The sequence below is a fragment of the Linepithema humile genome, chromosome 7, assembly GCF_040581485.1.
Source record: "Linepithema humile isolate Giens D197 chromosome 7, Lhum_UNIL_v1.0, whole genome shotgun sequence".
In the NCBI taxonomy this organism is placed as follows: domain Eukaryota; kingdom Metazoa; phylum Arthropoda; class Insecta; order Hymenoptera; family Formicidae; genus Linepithema; species Linepithema humile.
The window spans coordinates 20,815,897-20,835,691 of NC_090134.1; the positions used below are offsets into that span (position 1 = coordinate 20,815,897).

Below are 19,795 nucleotides of genomic sequence, written 5' to 3' on the forward strand. Positions count from 1 at the left end.
GATTTCTTCGGTGGCAGCAGCATGTTTGACTCTCAAGTATTAGATGTCCGGACGATGCTCCGCGATCGATAACGCCGTACGTACATAGTACACGGCGTGTTTTCGCGATGTCTACGCGAAGGTAAACTGTCTCTCTCTTTTTAACGTCTCCCCACTTGAGAAATGAACGTACATGCGAGAAGCGATCGTAAATGTCGTGTTTTCGGCGTAGAAGCACCTCACGTGAGATGGAAGCGACGAAGAAGTCCACTTTCTCACTTTACTCCTTCCGCCGGGGATAAAAGCGGTGTTGAGAAAATTTTGTATCGAATTTCCGCGTGACCCGCGTTTTTTATTTTTTCATTTGTCTAACTCCTTCAGAAAAACCGATATCGATCAACTTGCCGTTCCATCAATAATTTAGATCGCGAAATATTCTATATACGAAAATACTTGATACGATACAATAATTTTGCAAGAGGACTATAAATTTAAATCATACAAAATAATTAAGCAAGGAGACTATTAAAATTGGAGAGATCCATTGATGATTCCTCGAATCCACAATGCATATCCGTAGAATGGGAGGGATTCGGCCATAGTTGAATTCTCTCAAGAAGTCATTTCCGATTCCGTTAGGTAAACGCCGAAGAGGTTTATTCTCGTCGCACTTCTCGCCGGGGGGTGGATCCCGCGCGCATATTAATCGATCCGTCCCCCGGTTCGAGAGGTCCTTCGATGAGAAAGTTCGGCCGACGACGGCGAGCCAATCTACGAAAAGCTGCAAAAGCGGAGACGCGACCGACCGCCCCGCCCGCTCGCTGTAGATTCTCACACGACCGCAGACTGTGATGGACATCGTCATTAAACTTGACTTTAAGCGCACGTCGTAGGTGCTCAGCAGCGCGTTCCTCCCTTACCGCTCTTCGTAGACGTGCCCTCGGTGGCAGACCGCCGTGTATGCGTATGTGCATGATCTGTGGACGTTGCGAGCTTGCACCAGGCTAACCGAGCTTGCACCAGGAGGTGTAGAGGTAACCAAAGAGCGAGGACGAGCGTGCGGGAGCGAGACGAATCGACAGAGAGCGGGGCGAAGGGGTGGGAGTAGGACGGAGGAAGGGAAATCCGAGGGGATAATCCGAAGAGGTTGAGTGTTCTCGATATGATTAATGCCTCGCATGCGTGTTCATATGTGGAGGACAGCTGTGAGTGACTCGTGCCCCGCCCAACCATCATAGTCGACATTCGACCGAACGCACACCAGCGAGTGCGGACTCTCTCCTCTCGCGACTCGGGAATATCGCGCTTCTACTCTATCTACGTGCACTCACGTTGCAACGCGCGCGCACACGATATTCCGCCCTGAATACATGACGCGTTCGACGCGTATTAACTAGTATTACGGCTATGATGTGGTATCACTCGCAACCGTGACCCGACCGCTGCCCCTCCCAACGACCTCTCGGCGCCTCGTGGCGCCTCTCAGAGCGCCGTGGTCCGTGCTTGTTTCTACTTTTTAACAGGACCATAATACATAATGCACCACAACGGCGGTATTTGCGTTGGCAATTTTTTCTACAGCCGAGGAGAAAAAAGATGATCCGAAACGACGATTATTTTTCAATAAAAAATTGGAGAAAAATATAAAACGGGAAATATAAAGTGGAAAATAGATTGTGTTTTAACGAGGTACAATTGTGTTTGGATACATTTTATACACAGAGAAGATCAAACGCGTCTTATTATTATTATAACTGTATTATAACTGTAATATAGTTATATTATTTTATTATAACTGTTTATCGAGATTAAACGATTCAATTAGTCATCCGTGTAAATTGTGTTGAATTTTTCTTACAACATGACGCAACAGCTTCATATTTTTTCGCATTAGAAACAATATGCATCATCCAATGATGACGTCATCGAATCCACGCGAGGCCAAGCTGCGAACGTAATTTATTTCGCAGCACTGGTGGCGACGTTTAATTAACCGTACGCGGCTCAAGTTCTCCCATTCTCGCGAAAGTAAGCGTTACTTCAGGTAATGTGCGCGAAAAATTATGAGTGTACGAAACGAGATTAACGTTTCCGTGCTTTTCGTACACCGCCGGCGTCACGTTCGCTTCTTTTCTTCTGCTTCCGCCGCGAATTTTTCGCATAACTTTTCTCGGCGAATATCACACCTTGTGATATACAATGCACGGTGATAAAAAATTTATTGTGACCATCAAATAGATCTCCCTCTTAAAGATTAATTGCCGTAGCCTGTAATACACATTTTGATATTATAATAACAATAAAGAGATTGTATATATTATTGTTGGAAATGAAATTTGTTTCATGAAAATGTTTCTTATTTGCCTCGTTTAATGTTCATCATAAACGTGAAAAAGATGAAATTGATGCTGCGCTGTAAAGTATAGAAAAAGAGTATTACATGATACTTAAAGCAGAAATTTTACGTACGCCGTTCTAGAATAAGAACGCGGCACAGGCATGAGCCTTCAACTGAGTCTTCAAAAGTCGTAAAGTTTCTTATCTTATCCTCCTACACGCTTGTTTTTTATAAAGTTTTTCTGACTACTATTCCGCGTAAATTGGAAAGAAGAAGACTTAATATTTTCAACTGTTTGCATATTATGCAAGGTTTTATTAACGCATAAAAACATACATTTTTTAAAGTTTTTCGTTTATTACACTTTACTTATTTTTTTTTTTTTTTTTTTTTTTCAAAGGAACACATTTGTTATTGCACAAAATATTATGACGTAACTTTTAATATAGCGAGCGAAAGCAATGCGATGTATGAATTGTTTTCAACCTAGAAATGATGCGCATGGTATCACGATGATGCCTCCCAGCAACGGGGCTCACCTTATTTGCTGGGTTAATTAGGGGCTAATTACGTTCCCATGTGCGTCTACGGCTAGTCTTGTTATTCGCGTTAATACCTCAGCTTTCATCGCTTTTGCTTGTTTGCATGTAGCTAGTTAAAACTTACGACACCAACGATAAGCTTAGTAGCGTTTCCCCTTAACTCATCTCCTCCCATTACACTGGTTGCTCCCAGATTTCATTTAATCGTCAACACAGCGCGCAAATTCGCTTTATGATAAAACTTTTATTTGCTGACGTTTATCCTCTATGCAAAGATGAAAAAAGAAACGACATGTTCCTCTTTTTCTTATTTTTAACGTCTAAGTTTAAACATTGGGGAAGAAGAAGCAACGGAAAATACGTGTCAGAATGATTTTTGTATGCACGGCGCGCTTGCCAAACCTTTTCAAAATTGGAATTTGAATGGGTTTGCGGACAACCCATATAAGAATGTATGAAATGCGAACTCCTTTAATAATACATATGTAACGCGGTGAACAATTCCATGTTCTCGTGTCGTGGAAAGTACGGGTGAATATTTTTCGGCGGATGACGTCTCCCCCGCCGCAACTTTCTGATTCACGGCCTGACGGCCGATTCACCCGCGAGATCGAGAAATTCTTCGCGATTTGTTGACCGAAATAAATCGCGGCGGGCGTATTCGACGTGGCTCGCGATAAGACGCTAGGTGCCAAGCAGACGGATTACGAGGATATCGAGCGCAGATCGAATTCGATTTGCAATATGCGGCAGCGAGCTCGCCCGAGCAACAGCGCGGGCAGGGAGGGGGGAAAGGGGGACCGGGCACTTGAAAATAGTTCGGTTTCAATCTCACCCATCTCGCAGTTCTCCAGAGCTCCTGAATAAACACTGACTTTCTCGCTCCACCTCAGCCGGAATCAATTCTAGCGAATAACCGAGGTGTTAAGCTCGCTCAAGGCTACGACGGCACCCATCATTGGCAAACGTTACAACGAGCGAAATTTAAGGGGTTTCCCCTCGAAAAGAGGCGCTTTTGGCCGCCTTCCGAACGCGCCAACGCCCTCAAAATAAAAATCCGCGAGTAAGGAACGACGGGAAAACCTGCAAGCTACGCGATGCAGCGTCGCGTAAACACATCCATCATTCTACACGATGCGGATTAGGTCCTATCTGCGGGATAGAATCTCGTTACCCGCGATGATAACGTGCTCGTCATGATGCTATTTTTTTTATTGCCGCAAGATTCGGTATGATACGCGCAATGACGAAATACTCTCGAGCCACACCGTCGTCGACCTATAACTCTCTCACACACGGGGTTGAAATAGTGTTTGCTTTGCGGAAATTCAGTTCACCGAACCATGTTTTCCTTGCATCACGTCGAGTTGCGTGTACGCCGATTACATCGTCGTAAGTGCTCCAACGCTCAGCAATTTAGCGCTGCGGAAATGTTACATGAATGAAATATTTTCTACGTGTTTCCTTCCACAAAAATGTATTATGCAATCAGCGCCATTGTTTTTTTTTTTTTTTTTTTTTTTTTTTTTTATATATATAAAATAAATGTTATTTTATTTTATAAAAATTAAAAATCGTATTTCCGTTGTTGTATTTTATTCACGCCACTAAGCATGTTACTTTCGAATAATGAAATTTGTAGAAAATTAAAGCTTAATATTACATATATCACTTACATTGACGGATAGTATGGCAGTTTTGAATGATTTATAACAACGTCTAAATATGCATAATTAAATCTCCATTGTACATTTATTTAAATTTTAAATTTTATAAAGTGCCCGTTTTGTTAACACGATACCGTACGTGTTAACCATAGTGCCGTGTATATTGCATGTACTGTCACATTACACGCAATATGTCATCTCTGTGAAAAAAAATACTACGATCACAAGCTAAAATATGTAGTCTCACATAAGAAAAAATTGCGTTGCTGTAAATAGATCATGATGGAAGAGACATGTCAACCTCCTAATAAATAGTTACAATTTACTTATACATTTTTATTCGCGTCTTTGTTATTTTTAGAAACACAACGAGAAATTGATATCGTGTTTCGTAAGTAAGAATTATGAATCCATTATAAATTTTAGGAACGAGAAAAAGGGATGTGAAAAGAAATAGCTATGTCTAGTTTATCTACAGGCTGGTAGCAGCCTTGTAGATAAATGAACGTCACGTACAAACCGTAGTTTTTATGACGGCATACTTTTTAATGATCATAACGTCGTCATAAATTAAGTCTGCGGCCGAAATAGTTTTCAGTAATAGATCAGTGTTTAATATTGGATTTTTGTTTCAGAGTTGCCAACATTGTCTAACATGATAATTAATTTCTGTCACTCACAGTGTTTCGTAAAGTTTCGAAAAATAACACCCTGAGAGATTAATAGCTCGGTAAATAAATGAATGATTTAGTGAATTAATAAGGCAATTATCCAACTAAACTTCTAATTGATCATCTTCGACAATAATAAATACTTAAACCATCACAGACGTTGCTGCGATTAACGTGTTTCTGTATTTACTTCTAATTTAATCATTGCATGACCGTCGACGGCGTATAGCCCACATCTGCATCTGACAGTGGTACAGGGACGTAGGAAATATATAGCGATACTGTGCAACGACGTACACGAATGGCCGCGCAACGTATAAATTTCGTCGCCGTCTGGTTTTCATATAGAGCGTGTCATTGAAACGTGTTTTTGCTATGAATTCGACAAATATTTGCCCGGCGCGACATGGGAAGGTTGACACATGCCGTTATGAAAAAACCACGAGCGATAAGAGATCAATCGCGTGTACGTTATTTCGCGGTGTGCAAAATTGCATAACCGACGAGAGAAGGGCAGGTCGGTTACAATCAATTTTCATTTAACGTTACACGGGGAAATCAATTTTAATCGCGCCGTGATATCAAGAACAAAATGTCGATTTTCAGGCAATGTACACATCAATATAATGGATGTTCGCGTCTATTAGGAATAACTACTGAGCATATTGTTGCTATTCAGAAGTGATCAATCTTCTATTAACTTTCGATTGATCTTTGTATCCTGCGGGATGCAATCTCAATAAAAACTCGGATATGATAAAAATCAGCTTTATACGAAAATAAATTTATCATGTTAATTCAATCGATTCTTCTATTTTTCTTCCGCATTTATCGGTTCGTAAGATTTTCTTTCTAAATATCTGAAATATTTACGACGCAAAGATGATACTCTCAACTATTTTCTGCAGCTATATACAGAATGTACGACTCGGCGCAGCATTTCGTTTTGCTGATCCTTTCTGCTTGTTCTCCGGTCTTGTAGCCTGCATCTTCAACCCGTATTTCCTACGACGCGGCCTCCACCCCCCCGGCCATCCCGGACCGACGCGCGTTTGCTTCGTTTTCTCTCCGCAGTATTTCTTTGCTATCCTACGCGAGAGTGCGCCCTACCTGACTGCTCACTTTCCGTCTAAGTAATAATTGAATTCGCATTATATTGGCTACCGCGCGAGGAACCGAGGAAAAAGCCGGTGCGCGTGAACGAGTCGCGAGGATGTTTCGCATTTGAAATTGAGAGAAGAAGAATATATGTATAAAATAAGGGTGGAAATACGAAAGAGAGAGAGAGAGAGAGGAAAATGCACCGCGTACTGTATCTTCGCGGCAATCCGATTAGACGGATCTATGCGCAGGGTGGACTGCAAAAAGCTATCCTTTGATTTTGAAACCCAATTTGCTCATCGAGCGAGAACAAAGAAAACTGCGCGCGCCCGCGCTCGCGTAACGAGGCTTTGCTTTCGTCTTTAATGCGAAATTTTCTTTAAACTGTAGTTTAAAGCATCATCTCGGAAAATGAAATCATAGTACGCTACACATTTACATTAGCGATGATATATATCTTACATAATTATGCAATCCAATAATTTTTAATACACATATCCGCATACATAATATATGTATCTAATTATATAAATATGCATACATAAAAAGATGGAAAATAAATTGCAGTCACTTTATTAACGCAATTATAAAATGCGGATATTCAATATCTGAGATTAATTACATTTAATATACGCAATCTATGAGTTCGTTACGTTTTAAAGTTTTGATCGACGAACATGAAATTGTGACAACGCGAAATAGAAATAACGCACGGATGTAATTAATAATTTTTCTTTCGCGCCAATAAAATCGATAAACTCAACGAAGTGGATTTAGCCCAGCATTTTCCAATATTCATTGCTGCAGAATATTCGCTAACTAACAACACGATAATTAATTATTAACTTTCCGAATCTCATTAAGTGCGTACTGTTATAAGAAAAATTAGTATCTTTAATTGATTTCTAGATAGTTAATTTAGTATTTAACCGTCTTCAGCAACTGGAAAATGCGAGCTAATTTCTGCGAGAAAAAGATAGCATGAACGATTCTCATTTAGACAGAAGCTTTTCGTTAACTTTTGAACGCTATAAATCAGTGCTGCCTAATCTTTTTGTACATGCGAGCTATTCTTTTTTAATAGAGCGACTTCACGATCTTTCCATGTACTGGGGAAAAAATATAACGTTAGAATGTGATTTCAACGTTTCCATGATTTTATGTTTATTAAACATATCGATAGAGACAAAATAAGTGTCAAAATAGAAATAAAATAAATATTAAAATTAGAAACATAAATTTTATAATAGAATCAAACAATGTAAAAATGTGAAAAAGATCTATCAAAAAAACACGTCGCCAACGACTGGCATCGGTTAAGCACCCCTGCTATAGAGGAATCTGAAAGGTTTCTTTTGAATTGTAGAACTTTCATAAAATCAATATTATCTTCCGTTATATTCAACATTTAGTAGATAAAAAAATAGAGATAAACAAAAAAATGATCTTAAATGTTAAAATATACATTTTACTCATTTTTATACTTTAGAATCTTCTATCATAACATTTGATAAGCCTAGAATTTTAGAATTAACATTTTTTTATTGCGATGCATTGAAATCTTATATTTTAAGTTAAAAAAATGGACTAATCAGCTGATATTGAAAAGTTGATTATTACAAAGAAATGTTTTAAATTTTTAAATAAATATAATAACTTTTTTAATAATAATTTTTTTATTGTTAATAATTTGCTGATGATTACATAGATTTAATTATTAACGTAAAGATTATAGAATTAAATATGATAAAACGTAAATTTTAAATTTTATTTCCATTAGTTATATTTTCTTTTTATCATATATTACATTTGATATGTTGAAAGCTAAATGACGCGTGCATAGCGCGCGCAATGTTATATGTATTGAAATAAATAAGATATTCGATACGAGATTATCAAAATTTCAAACCAGAGATACATATATTATTATAACAATATGTGACAAAACAATATATGACATACATATGATATACATTTATCATCATAATTAAACTCCTTTGCAGTTATTTTAGAATTGTTCTGTATCGTTAAATACATATATACGTGGAGTTTTAGTTATATCCCGCATCCAATCCATCGGGGTATCAAGTATAACGGCTGCCATATGCCACTTTTATCGCTCCTTTTTTTAAACAAGCACGGATAACGATTATTGCACTTTTTCTCGGCTACCCGGTGCGCATTGTTAAACCAGAATTTTCGTGGCAAAAAAAGCGGCTTACGCGACAGCGATCGATTTGACGTCGTTTACTCTCCTTTAACAGAAAGTTTTTTCGTTTCTCGTTGTTTGCCGTATCGTACATGGGACCGGAGATTGTTTTCGCTGTTCTGCGGACTCCTATCGAGATAGGAAAAACATGTTCTTTGTTCTCCTAGCTTTTACCAACGTGTACAAACGAAATTTTGTCAGCCGACTATACGTTGCGCCGAATGATATATATGTAATATTAACACGCATTGAATATATATTTATCTTTAACGCGAATATTTACATAAAAATCACACAATACGTAAATTTATTTTTACGATAATTCGCGATGCGCATTTTACACACGTAATAACTGAAACTGCATCGTTAAAATAATTTTAATGCTGCTTCGAAATATGAATTGTGTATGCATTTGTATTAATCGCAAATGGTAAATACTGATCGTTACGATACGGTCAGTTTAATAATTATCTTGTTTAAAATATGACAGTAGATGTTTTTATTGTTCCAGCACCATCCTAGGTCAAAGTGGCATTCGGTGGAATCGTACACGTTAGACTACCGTGAACTAGAGCGAACGTAAGTTAAATTTTTAATAAATTAAAATATTTAATTCACAAAATATACACAGAATATTTACTTTTCTAGTGAACATTTATAATTTAATTATTATATTAATCGTACATCATTTTTGTATAATGATAAATTGATATTATAGAAAGAACAGAAATATGATACATTTCTATAGATTCTATTTTTCATTATTATCGCTCTGTGAATCTATTTAATTTTATTATTTATTCATTATATTAAATAATCGATCATTCATTAAATACGATTCTAATATATGCAATAGCATCTTGTATCGATCTTCAAATTCATTAAAATATTGTATAACCAGGAGAAAAATATAATAAAAATGTAGCTGAAGAGATATAAACATATTGCGTACAAAATTCCAAATAAGAATTTTAATATTATATGCAAAATTGCGCATAATTATTTATGAAACTATAATTATTCATTAAATGATAATTGTAATAAATTTCGTGCTACTATATTTGTTATATTACATACAAAACATTGTACGATAAGTCAAGAAAAGATTCATCTTTCAGTTGATATCTTGTCTAAATCGATAACGCTCTGATCTTCATTTCGAACACGCTATACGTTAGCAAAGAATATACCCGCTATCAGAAATCGTATCAGCATCAAATCGAATGACAAAGCATGTCATGCCCGAGAAACGACCATTATATGACAACGAAACCAATGAAAGTAATGTCGGTATTTGTCAGTGTTGCCCTTCGGCAATAATAGAAACAAAGCGAGGGAAGAAAGGAAAACATGAGAACATCGACCACATATTCTCGTTTTATTAAAAACGTTGTACTGTCATGTACCGTCAAAGGATTTCTCCTATTTATCTAGCCTTTGTAGAGTAACGAAAGAAAGTAATCAGGATGTAATCCTGGCTGTCTGCGCTTAGGTAGATAGATACGGAAAACTGAAAAAGCTAAATCTTTCACTAGCTGGATCATTAGATGCAACAAAATACCGATCTCGACGTTGGAAGATTAAAGATCTATTGGAGAACAAAAAACTCTTGTAGCTTTTGAAAGTGTAACCTTGCCTTGAAATAAGTAATTGGGATCAATTTTTCGCGTACTCTCTCTCTCTCTCTCTCTCTGCGAATTAAATGTATGATCATTATTACGAACAAAATACCGAGCTACTGTACAAAAGAATATGATTGTCTCGACGTTGTAAATATGAACACTCAGGCATTATCGTAAATAACGATACGTTTATCAAGCACAAAGCCGCGATATATTTTGCTAAATGACCTCATTTTCGGTTTTCAGCTGTCTCTACGCTTTATACGCCTTTGAAATTTTCATCATCATAATACTCATTAAGCAAGCTACACTTAGCGATAGCTCGTGTATAATGAGTTTAGCACTGCAAAATTTATTTTAAGCTTTGTGGCTATAGAGAGTATAAGCGTTGTATAGTTCTCTAGTGTGTACTTATGCATCGCGTAAGTATACTCTTCATCACACCGCATGCTGATAGTAGGATAGAAGCCTAAGCGCGACGACAGAACGCGATGATATTATAATCAAATTGTAAATTGCATGATCTAATCAGCCAAGAAAGCTGTAATGTGCCGGACGTGAATTTCGCGGTGACTAGTTTTATACGTTGCCGTACAGAAGTGCGAAAACGACTTTCAAGGTACTCTGATAGTTTCGTGTGACCCGAAGTTAATAACCCCCCCTCCCCCCCTCCTCGCCCACGCGACGTGGCACGGGAACTTCGCGGACAATGTCCCGGCCGCAAATTTATAAGATTCGGTCTTATTTGAAAAGTTTATGCAATTTCGCGGGCTCCAGCACATGGGCTTGTAAATATTCGACCGAAACTTGGAACTTTCCGAATAATGCAGTTCGAAGTGTATCGAAGAGAGAGAGAGAGAGAGAGAGAGAGAGCGCAGATACGTGGAGATTAAATACATATTGGAAGAAACGTAATGTAATATATGAATTATTGATGATGAGAAATTGATACGATTGGTGTTTTCTGTCGAATCTTGTTGAAACGGCTAAAAATTGAACGCGAACGTTACATATCAGCTAAAATATTTTTAATTATTAATATAAATACAATATAGATATTAAATATTTTCACACTGTAATGATTATCGATATTCGATTGCATCGCATAATTGTTACAACACATATCGTTCCAAACAAGCACTTTTTATTTTGAAAGAAATACTTCGAATTCTTTATTTCATTTTAAGTTTTTTTAAATAACGATCTTTAGTTTTAAATATTTTTTTACTATAATTGTACGAAAACTATATGTTGATAAATTTTTAGCATACCCACACGCGCGCGCGTGCATACATGTACTCCGTCGAATACGATATTACTTCAGCAGCATTTTTTATAATCAGAGTTTGTATGTTAGATGTAAAAAGAATTTATTACGAGATGGTATTATACGAATGTTGCACTTGAATGTAATTCTCAACTTACAATCTTAAGTACTGTCGCGACGACAGAATATTCCTCACATTTCTTTATCGTATTGATTTTGTATTCCATCTCGTTTTTCTCTGTCTTTGATCCTCAAATGTTTTTATTTTCGAAAATTTTACTTTTGAGTAAAAATTCTTTCTATTCCTTGCAGTCGGTATGATCAAAGTTAAGCTTATACTTTGAAAGAAAAGAATTTAGCAGAACGTTGAGAAAAATATATGACAAAGAGAAGTGAAGTCGGTTCCAGAGGAAGAATTTTGTTTAACAATCTTCTTAACGACCGCACGAGAGAAAAGTACTTGGAAGAGAAAAGATCAACGGAGATTACTTTGAAAAAATGGGAGAGGGAGAAAGAGGTAGGCAACGCGTTACTTTCAGTACAGTAATTTTTAATTCATCCAATCTCTACGCGAATACATCTTGCATACTTTGCGAAAAAAAAGGGCAGATCCAGGTGTGTTAAAACAAAGCTTTCTCAGTCTTTCTGTTGAATGGTACTGTTAAATGATTTTTTCTAAACACGCGTGCAAGATACAGTTTCAATCATATTCCACAGACGGAAGTTACGCTGTGTATACGTATCACGTGTGTATATGCAGGTAAGCAGATCTTCACGAGAAAGGATACGGAATTTGATTACACAAAGCGTCATCGAGTACACGACAGGTGCATATCGACTCAGCGTTCGTGTAAATATGGTCTGCCCTATTTCCGGTGCGTTATCATGCTATTTATATAGAAAAGTCGTCCCACTGTTGCAAAGAACATGAGATATATTACTTTCGTAAGCGCACGCGATCGTTACACGTCAAATAATGTGGTACTTAATAATGTTTATATATTGATATCTTCTGTGTCTCTCTATATAAATACATTCTCAGAGTTAAAAATTTCCAACAGCAGCGAGAATCCTTCAACATTTAATTAAAACTTTTATTGAACTTTAACAAGGTTCTATTTATTGAAATACTTTCAATGATGATTGAGACATTCAAATTGCATATAATCATACTTATAAATACGAACCTAATGGGTTTCAATGATAAATGTGATATAATCAACTCCGCGCTGTATCTAATGTACACTTCATTCATTAATGCACTTTGCCAGTATATTTCGAGATGCTATGAATATATTTATTTGACTAAAATCGGAATATTGATAAGTATTCAAGTATCTTCCACATTTCAGAAACAGTTGTAATATTTTATTAGCAATTAAAATTGTTGATGCGTCATGTGTCATTGCGTATAATAACATATTTAATTTATCCGTATGCTTCTACTATTGGCGCAGAGAAGATAAAACCGCCAAATGCATTCATTAATTCGTTCCTAGCTCGGTCGACGGTCGATGATGGAACGGGCTAACGACTCCGTCCTTATTCTCTGCTAATTAACTATTAACGACTTATCGGGAAAAAGTGACCTCGGTCGAGAGTTCACGCGCCCCATCCAAGAGCGCCAGCGAGTCCCGCGTTTATAATTAGAAAGTCGATTACCATGGTCGTTGCACGGTGACCCGGCGTAATGAAAACAGCACTCTTCGATAATTCACAGAAAACACCACACTTTTCTCCGGAACCGATCCGGCAGTACGATTAACTAAATTCACTTGCTTCTTGCGCAAATTGATTATACGATGAAACTATCGCTCTTGAATAACATGTATAAAGTCATATGTTATTATATCATCACGTGCAATTATTGCATCGTCGCATCGATATGCATAGCATAAATCATACGATGTCTAGCTTCGTCTTTGTCAATATTTGTCAAGCGAATAGGTTGTAACCTAGTTAATATGCATAATTTCACGCGATCATGGAAATGGATCTAACGAGTAAATACCTAAAATCTAATTCCAGATATGTTCAATTCGTATTATCTATCGTATTATCTTCACATTTTATATAATTTAATCCCTAAAGCTATCTCGAGAAAAAGAATGAATTTGAACTAATGTATGCATATAAGTTCATATAATTAAAAATTGAATTTTTATATATCTCAACTGTTATATAATCCGATTAATAAACTTATTATTATCGTCTAATTAATTCTTTTTTATACGGACTTTAATTTCTCTGAGACGATAAAGTTGTGGTACTTTTCTACATTTGTGCCGAACGTTATTGCAAAAAAAAAAACAAAAGTGTTCGGAATGTGGACCTGTATAAAATACGGTTAAGTAATAATGAGCAAACTGCGGGGAACTAAAGATTCTTAGTTAGTTAGATAATGTTTCTCAACTAAGTCAAGCCGGAGATCACAATAATAACTTTCAACCCACTTTATACAACGCGATTACATCGAAAACGAAATTCTCCTTTTCGCCTCACGGCCATTTGTATCACGACCTGGTAATTTAACAAAAAGTTGCTCGCTCTATTTCGTTATTACATTTAAGCGCCTCCAACTACGAGAGACTGAATCTCCGAGAAGTTTCAATGGAGCGCGCTGTACACGAGCGTTTTTCTCGCCGAAGTCTCGGTCCACGTTCAGCCCCTTGCGTCGAGTGTTATCTCGAGGTATATATAACACGTATAAATCCATCCGCTGTAACTTCTTTGATATTCTTGGAAGACAGCCGCGTGGCGTCGTCGTCGTCGTTCAATAATCCGTGTTTCTGCCGAGAAAAAGTTATCGCGCAGACACGGGCAAGGTTGCGCGTGTTCTTCTCTCTTTCCTCGCAGATTACAAATTAAATCGCCGTGCTTTAGTAGGAAACGCAAAGTTCCCGAAAACTCATGACTGCGAATCACTTATAGCAATCTACGTTCCACTTAAACGGCTGCTTCGCGATAAAAAAGAGAACACGGCACGATACGGCGCTTTCCTAATCCAATTCTGCTCTTTTTTTTTCAAAACGTGCCACATTTACGTGTCGCTTCTGCAGCGAAAGCTGCATCGTAATGACCGCTTTCGAAAGTAATTTATAAGCATCGCGATATCCGCCCACCTAACTCGTTGTACCGATCATTACATCCGCCAATCATCGGTCGCGCGTGTAGGTATTTCGCGAAATCTTATTTTATGCGCGAAAATATAGGACAGGCGGACAGATCCGGCAGGATAACCATCGCCTCCGGTATGCTGGCCCGCGTGATTGATGAAATTTCTGTAGAAGCAACAGGGCATACTTGCCCGTATCCCTGCCGGGAACGGAACGCTCTTGATTGATAGAGGATTCGAATTTGAAATTCCACCCCGCGGAAAGTCGACCGGCCCTCTCCCTTTCCTCTCCCTCGGTCCCCCCTTCTCTTCGCGCTCGACCTTTTTTCCCTCGCTGCGTGGCACGCGAACGTGCTGGACACGCACACGTCCGCATCGAGCCACTTCCGCGTTTCCGCGTGCCGCGATGAGACGGGTGAGGGGCAGTTCCTTCCGGCGTGATATACACGCTCCGGCCAAAGGACACTACACTCCGCCGGTCGTTTCGTCTGGGTTAAAAGCCGCTGCAGTCACTACAAGCTCCTCACTTTCTCCGTATCCAATGTCCTTGTTGGTTAGACATTTACAATTCAAATGCGATCGATCGATGCGCGATTGCGATCGAGGGAAAGGACCGCCCGCCGTAAAGCCGCATCTCATCGGAGTGTATTGCCAAAAGGAAACGAAAGGCCGGACGTACGAATCGAGGCTCGTCGCACACGAGAGAGTAGTCATCTTTTAGCATCGTCGTTTCGCCGTCGTGTAGCGTTAACGTTCTCGTACACTTTTTTTTATATGAATATTCCGTGGAAAAGAGACACGCTGCACGTGTCGTAAGCGACACATTTTGAATAATGCGCCGCGGTTCAAAGAGCGCTGTTTTACCTTTAGACTACGCGGACAAAAGGGAGACCAAGGCGATACGTGTGTGCGACGGGGTTTAAAAGGCAATGCGCCCGGCCGCACATGTATTTCCGATCGCTCGGTCGCCGGATCGCCGATCGGAAAAAAAAACTGCTCTCGCGGCCACGGTACGATAAAGTCCCGGATACAACAAGCGAGTACAACGACCGCGTCCGTCCTTTGTGGGATGGAGGACTTGAAAAAGTTTGCTGCGCCGGGAGTAAGGTCGGCCGTGTGAAGTATGTATACGGGAAAAGTTGGAGGAAATCTACAGCGGCGCGCGATTCCCGCCGGAACAAGTTTCGCCGAGCTGATCCCGGCGCGTATCTTCGGCACAAGCGAATTTTCCTCCTTGTTCGCGTTTCGCGGCGTTAATCCGCCGCGCGACGCGCCGTTTACTTTGTACTCCTCGAAATGGACATTACGCGATTTCAATTAGTCCACCGTAACTCGCTGACGACTTTCCGTGATGACTCTCCAGCGGAATTGAATCATGTTTAATTTATAATCGTTGGTCTTTCTCAAGCGCGTTTTAATTTCGCTCGACTGAATATATTCGTTCCAAGAGTGCTGTACAAAGTCTCCACTGTAAAATATAATCTACGAGACAAAGCGGGCGGAGGAATTAGACAAATGTATTTGGATAATATTCTATTAGTGAATTGTTTCCGGTCGTTCGTATTCCAATTCGTCGTTCCGATTGAAATTCTTTTAGCAGAATTTCGTAGCGAACTCGGCCGCTTCCTCTCGCTGATTCGATCCGTAGGGAGAGCCGCGATGAATTGCGCTCGCCGCCCGTCGGCGGAAAGACTAATTTGATGCACAACCTCGGACTCCACGAACCCCGGCGATAATAAAAGGGGTGAAACGCGCGCGCTGCTCGTTGTGTTGTATTAATTTAACTTCAGCGACGCGTCGACGCGACGCCGGCGTTGGAGAGTGCAGACTACCAGTGAACGGTATTAAGCTAAATTACGAACAGTCCTCGCTAGGGGTACCCCGACGTGCTTCGAGATTAGCGGGGTTGACTAACAAAAATAAAGGAAGAGCGGACTCGGGGGAATGCGAGAAGAGAAGGACGGAGCGTTCGAAAAGACGAAGAAAATCCCGGAGGTGTGTCTGATGGTCTGAAACTGCCTCGGACATGGACGGACTTCTCTCTCCGATAACTGCACGGAAAGTCGAGTTCAGTCTTGTTGCACGGCGAGCCGCAGAACAACTTTGTACTGCAGCGGCTTACGTCGTCGTAAGAAGCAGTTGTATATTTAACACCACATGCATATCGATTGTACAAGTCAAGCGAATCCGAATTTAGCGATACGAAACTTGTGAAATCCGAGATATATGCGGAAAAATCCACGCCGACATTTATAACTGCAAAATCATTATATAGCCGGGTAATTTGTTCGCTGCCAGTCACGGACAATTATCCCAACGTGCATTAACCAAAAGTGTCAAATAGCGTGCGGGGATATTTGTGTGGCATACAAATTATTCAAAATTATTAAGCGCCGTGTATTATTCGATAATAATTAATTCCGGCTGCGTGTACGTAATATGATTATTCGATCATATAATTAAACAATGATCTACGTCCGCGTTCAACTATCAATAATATTCGAGTACACACAGAACGCGTGCGCTGGTACACATTAAGCTGCATCTGCGAAACATTGGTTTGCGCGCCGCGCGCGCGTACCCTTTCGGCGGGAATATCCCAAAAGGCGAAACTCCGCTTCATGCATGCAACTCTCTCTCTGGCTAAGTAAGTTCTGCGGTCGGCGGCCCCGCAGTCACGTTCTAACGTCATCATGCACGTTTCCGATGTTAACAGGATTCCTTGCGATGGGACCGAGAACGGCGAGCCGGTGGCTGCTCTGTGCGGCGCTTATGGTCGCCCTGTGTCAAGGCCAGGAGGACTGGGACGGGGGACACTGCCAACCTATGTGTAAGTGCAAATGGGTGTCCGGCAAGAAGACCGCCGAGTGCACTAAGCAAAACCTCACGGAGGTGCCGAAGAACCTTTCATCTGAGATTCAGTATCTCGATCTAACCGGCAATCGCATAACTCACCTGATTTACAAGGCGTTCAACAACAGCAACGTCACGCTGGTGAATCTGCATAAACTGTCGCTGCGCGAGTGCGGCATTGAATCGATTCACACGGGCGCCTTCAAAGATCTAAAGATCATCATCGAGATCGATCTGTCGAACAACAACATTCGCACGCTTCAACCGGGCACCTTTCACGACACTCAGCGGCTACGAGTGCTGCTGCTCAACCAGAACAAGTTGAAGGAGCTGCAGAACGGTCTGTTCTTCAATCTCACTTTTCTGCAAAAGGTGTCGTTGTCGGACAATATATTAGAACGGATCGGCGAGAGGGTGTTCCGCGAGCTGCCCGGCCTGCACTCCCTCGCGTTGAACGGAAACAACTTCACCACTCTGCAGCTGCACAGCTTCGAGAGTCTCCCGAAGCTCGGCAGCCTCGAGCTTCAGAATAATCCGTGGAATTGCAATTGCCATCTGAAAAGATTCCGCGACTGGACGATCGAGCGCAAGTTGTACACGAAGCCGACCACTTGCCAGAAGCCGACTACCATGGCCGGCAAGATGTGGGACGAGGTGACCAGCGACGAGTTCGCGTGCAGACCAAAGATCGTCGCCATCGGGCCGGCGAGCAAAATCGAGATGGGCAAAGGCGACGTGACTCTCACGTGCAAAGCATCGGGAATTCCACGTCCTCAGGTAATGGCTCCTTTACGTACAAGCGTTCGTGAAAACGATGACGCTCGAGAGAACGTTAAACTCGTGGATTTTAATCTAAAAATTTCTGATTAAAAAAGTTTCGTTACGATTGCTCATAAATAATATCAATTTCATTTTTGTGAGAATATAATATTTTTATACAATATAATAATTAATTTTTGTTTGAATTTGTATAATAGCGAGTTAATTTATTATTAATAACGCTGTAAAATATATCGTGTTTCAGCTGGCATGGGGTCATCGTGCCCGTCTCATAAACAGCCTCACGAAGCGGCCGAACAGCGATAGAGGCTACATATTGACGTCGGACCAAGATTGGCTGAATCTCACGATTGTCGACTTGACGCCTTCCGATAAGGGCGACTACGTCTGTCACGCGAAGAGCACCGGCGGCGAATCCGAAAGAAACGTGACTCTGACCGTTGTGGGCGATGCACTGGGCGGCAGGGACAATTTCATAAGCCTGCCGATCGCCATTGGTCTCGGCGTATCCGCGCTGTGTCTGCTGATTGTTACCGTTGCGCTTTGCGTGTGCTATTGCCGGCGTCATCGGACCAGGGATGACGAGAAGGGCCTCGAGGCAGCGTCCCTCGAACACCATGGCGAGCAGGAAAAGTCCCTGATTACGACGATCAATCCGGTGGTGAAGCCGCCGAGGCGGTACGAGGCGCCGTCGGTGACGTCACACGGCACGGAGATGACGGAGCTGAACCGCACGCTGCTCGACAACGACTCGGTCTTCGGTCAGTATACAGCCTATATTACTAAACAGTGTGTGGCGAGGTGCTAGCGAGAAACCGCTCATTAGCACCGACGAGCGATTTATCTGGAAACGCGCGCGCACTTCGCGGATATTAACTCAAGGTCGATAGAGTTTGCCGGCGAGAGTGCGGCCGATACGAGTCTCCAATGGACCGCGTAACACCGGTCGTTTCGCGAGGCAATACACTTCCTCCGAGAATGAAACGACCGCTGTACGTCGATTGTATAATGTACAAATGGCGTGTGTGTATGTGTGTGTAATCGTAAATCGATTCGTTTCGTGCTGAGCGTGCATCGTCATGCGAGAATCGTCCGACAGTTGAACCAGGTGCCATCGATCTTGGGGGTAAGGAGGAAGTCCGCCAAGTGGCAGCTAGGAGACTAATGAAGATCCGTTAGGGACGCTTATGATACACCGGGCAACCCCCCCTCTAATATAACGTCGCGCTGTGACAGCGCGAAGGCATTCGTCATCTGCATTCGATCACTGATAACATCATTCTCTACGACAACACTTTCTGTACATAAGAACACAGAACGCAGGCTTTAATTTAGCATCCGAAAGTGACGCGAGAATATTAATTGCGAATCGCATAGTGGATCGTTGTAAAATATAATTGCACAAGTAATGACGACAATAAGGTCCGCCAAGAAATTATCTTATGTGTGTAGATAAACAAATCGTTGTTGATGAAATATTTTTCGACGAAATTATACAGAGAGAATTGTATGTGATAGAGAATTGAGTTATTAAAATTTCAAACGAAGGCGCCTAACAAATAAGATTATCATCAAAGCGCGAAAAATTACGGCTTGCACGATTTAAATTTTATAGAAAAGCTTAATCAACTTTATGAATGTCATACGAATC

The 19,795-nt window shown here is 40.6% G+C and overlaps 1 protein-coding gene across 8 annotated transcripts in view; it reads left to right on the plus strand.

Moving 5' to 3' along the window:
• The window catches only part of LOC105668370 (uncharacterized), a 195,090-nt gene that overhangs the window by 167,016 nt on the left and 8,279 nt on the right, over positions 1-19,795 (plus strand). For 7 of the 8 annotated variants that reach the window (XM_067359234.1, XM_067359233.1, XM_067359237.1 and 4 more), the window contains 4 exons: positions 9,019-9,086; positions 11,709-11,913; positions 17,228-18,141; positions 18,389-18,905. In XM_067359234.1, coding sequence (XP_067215335.1) covers positions 11,895-11,913; positions 17,228-18,141; positions 18,389-18,905 — 1,450 coding nt within the window. In that variant the 5' untranslated portion in view covers positions 9,019-9,086; positions 11,709-11,894. The remainder of the gene's footprint in view (positions 1-9,018; positions 9,087-11,708; positions 11,914-17,227; positions 18,142-18,388; positions 18,906-19,795) is intronic. The other variant, XM_067359239.1, reaches the window with a different exon arrangement.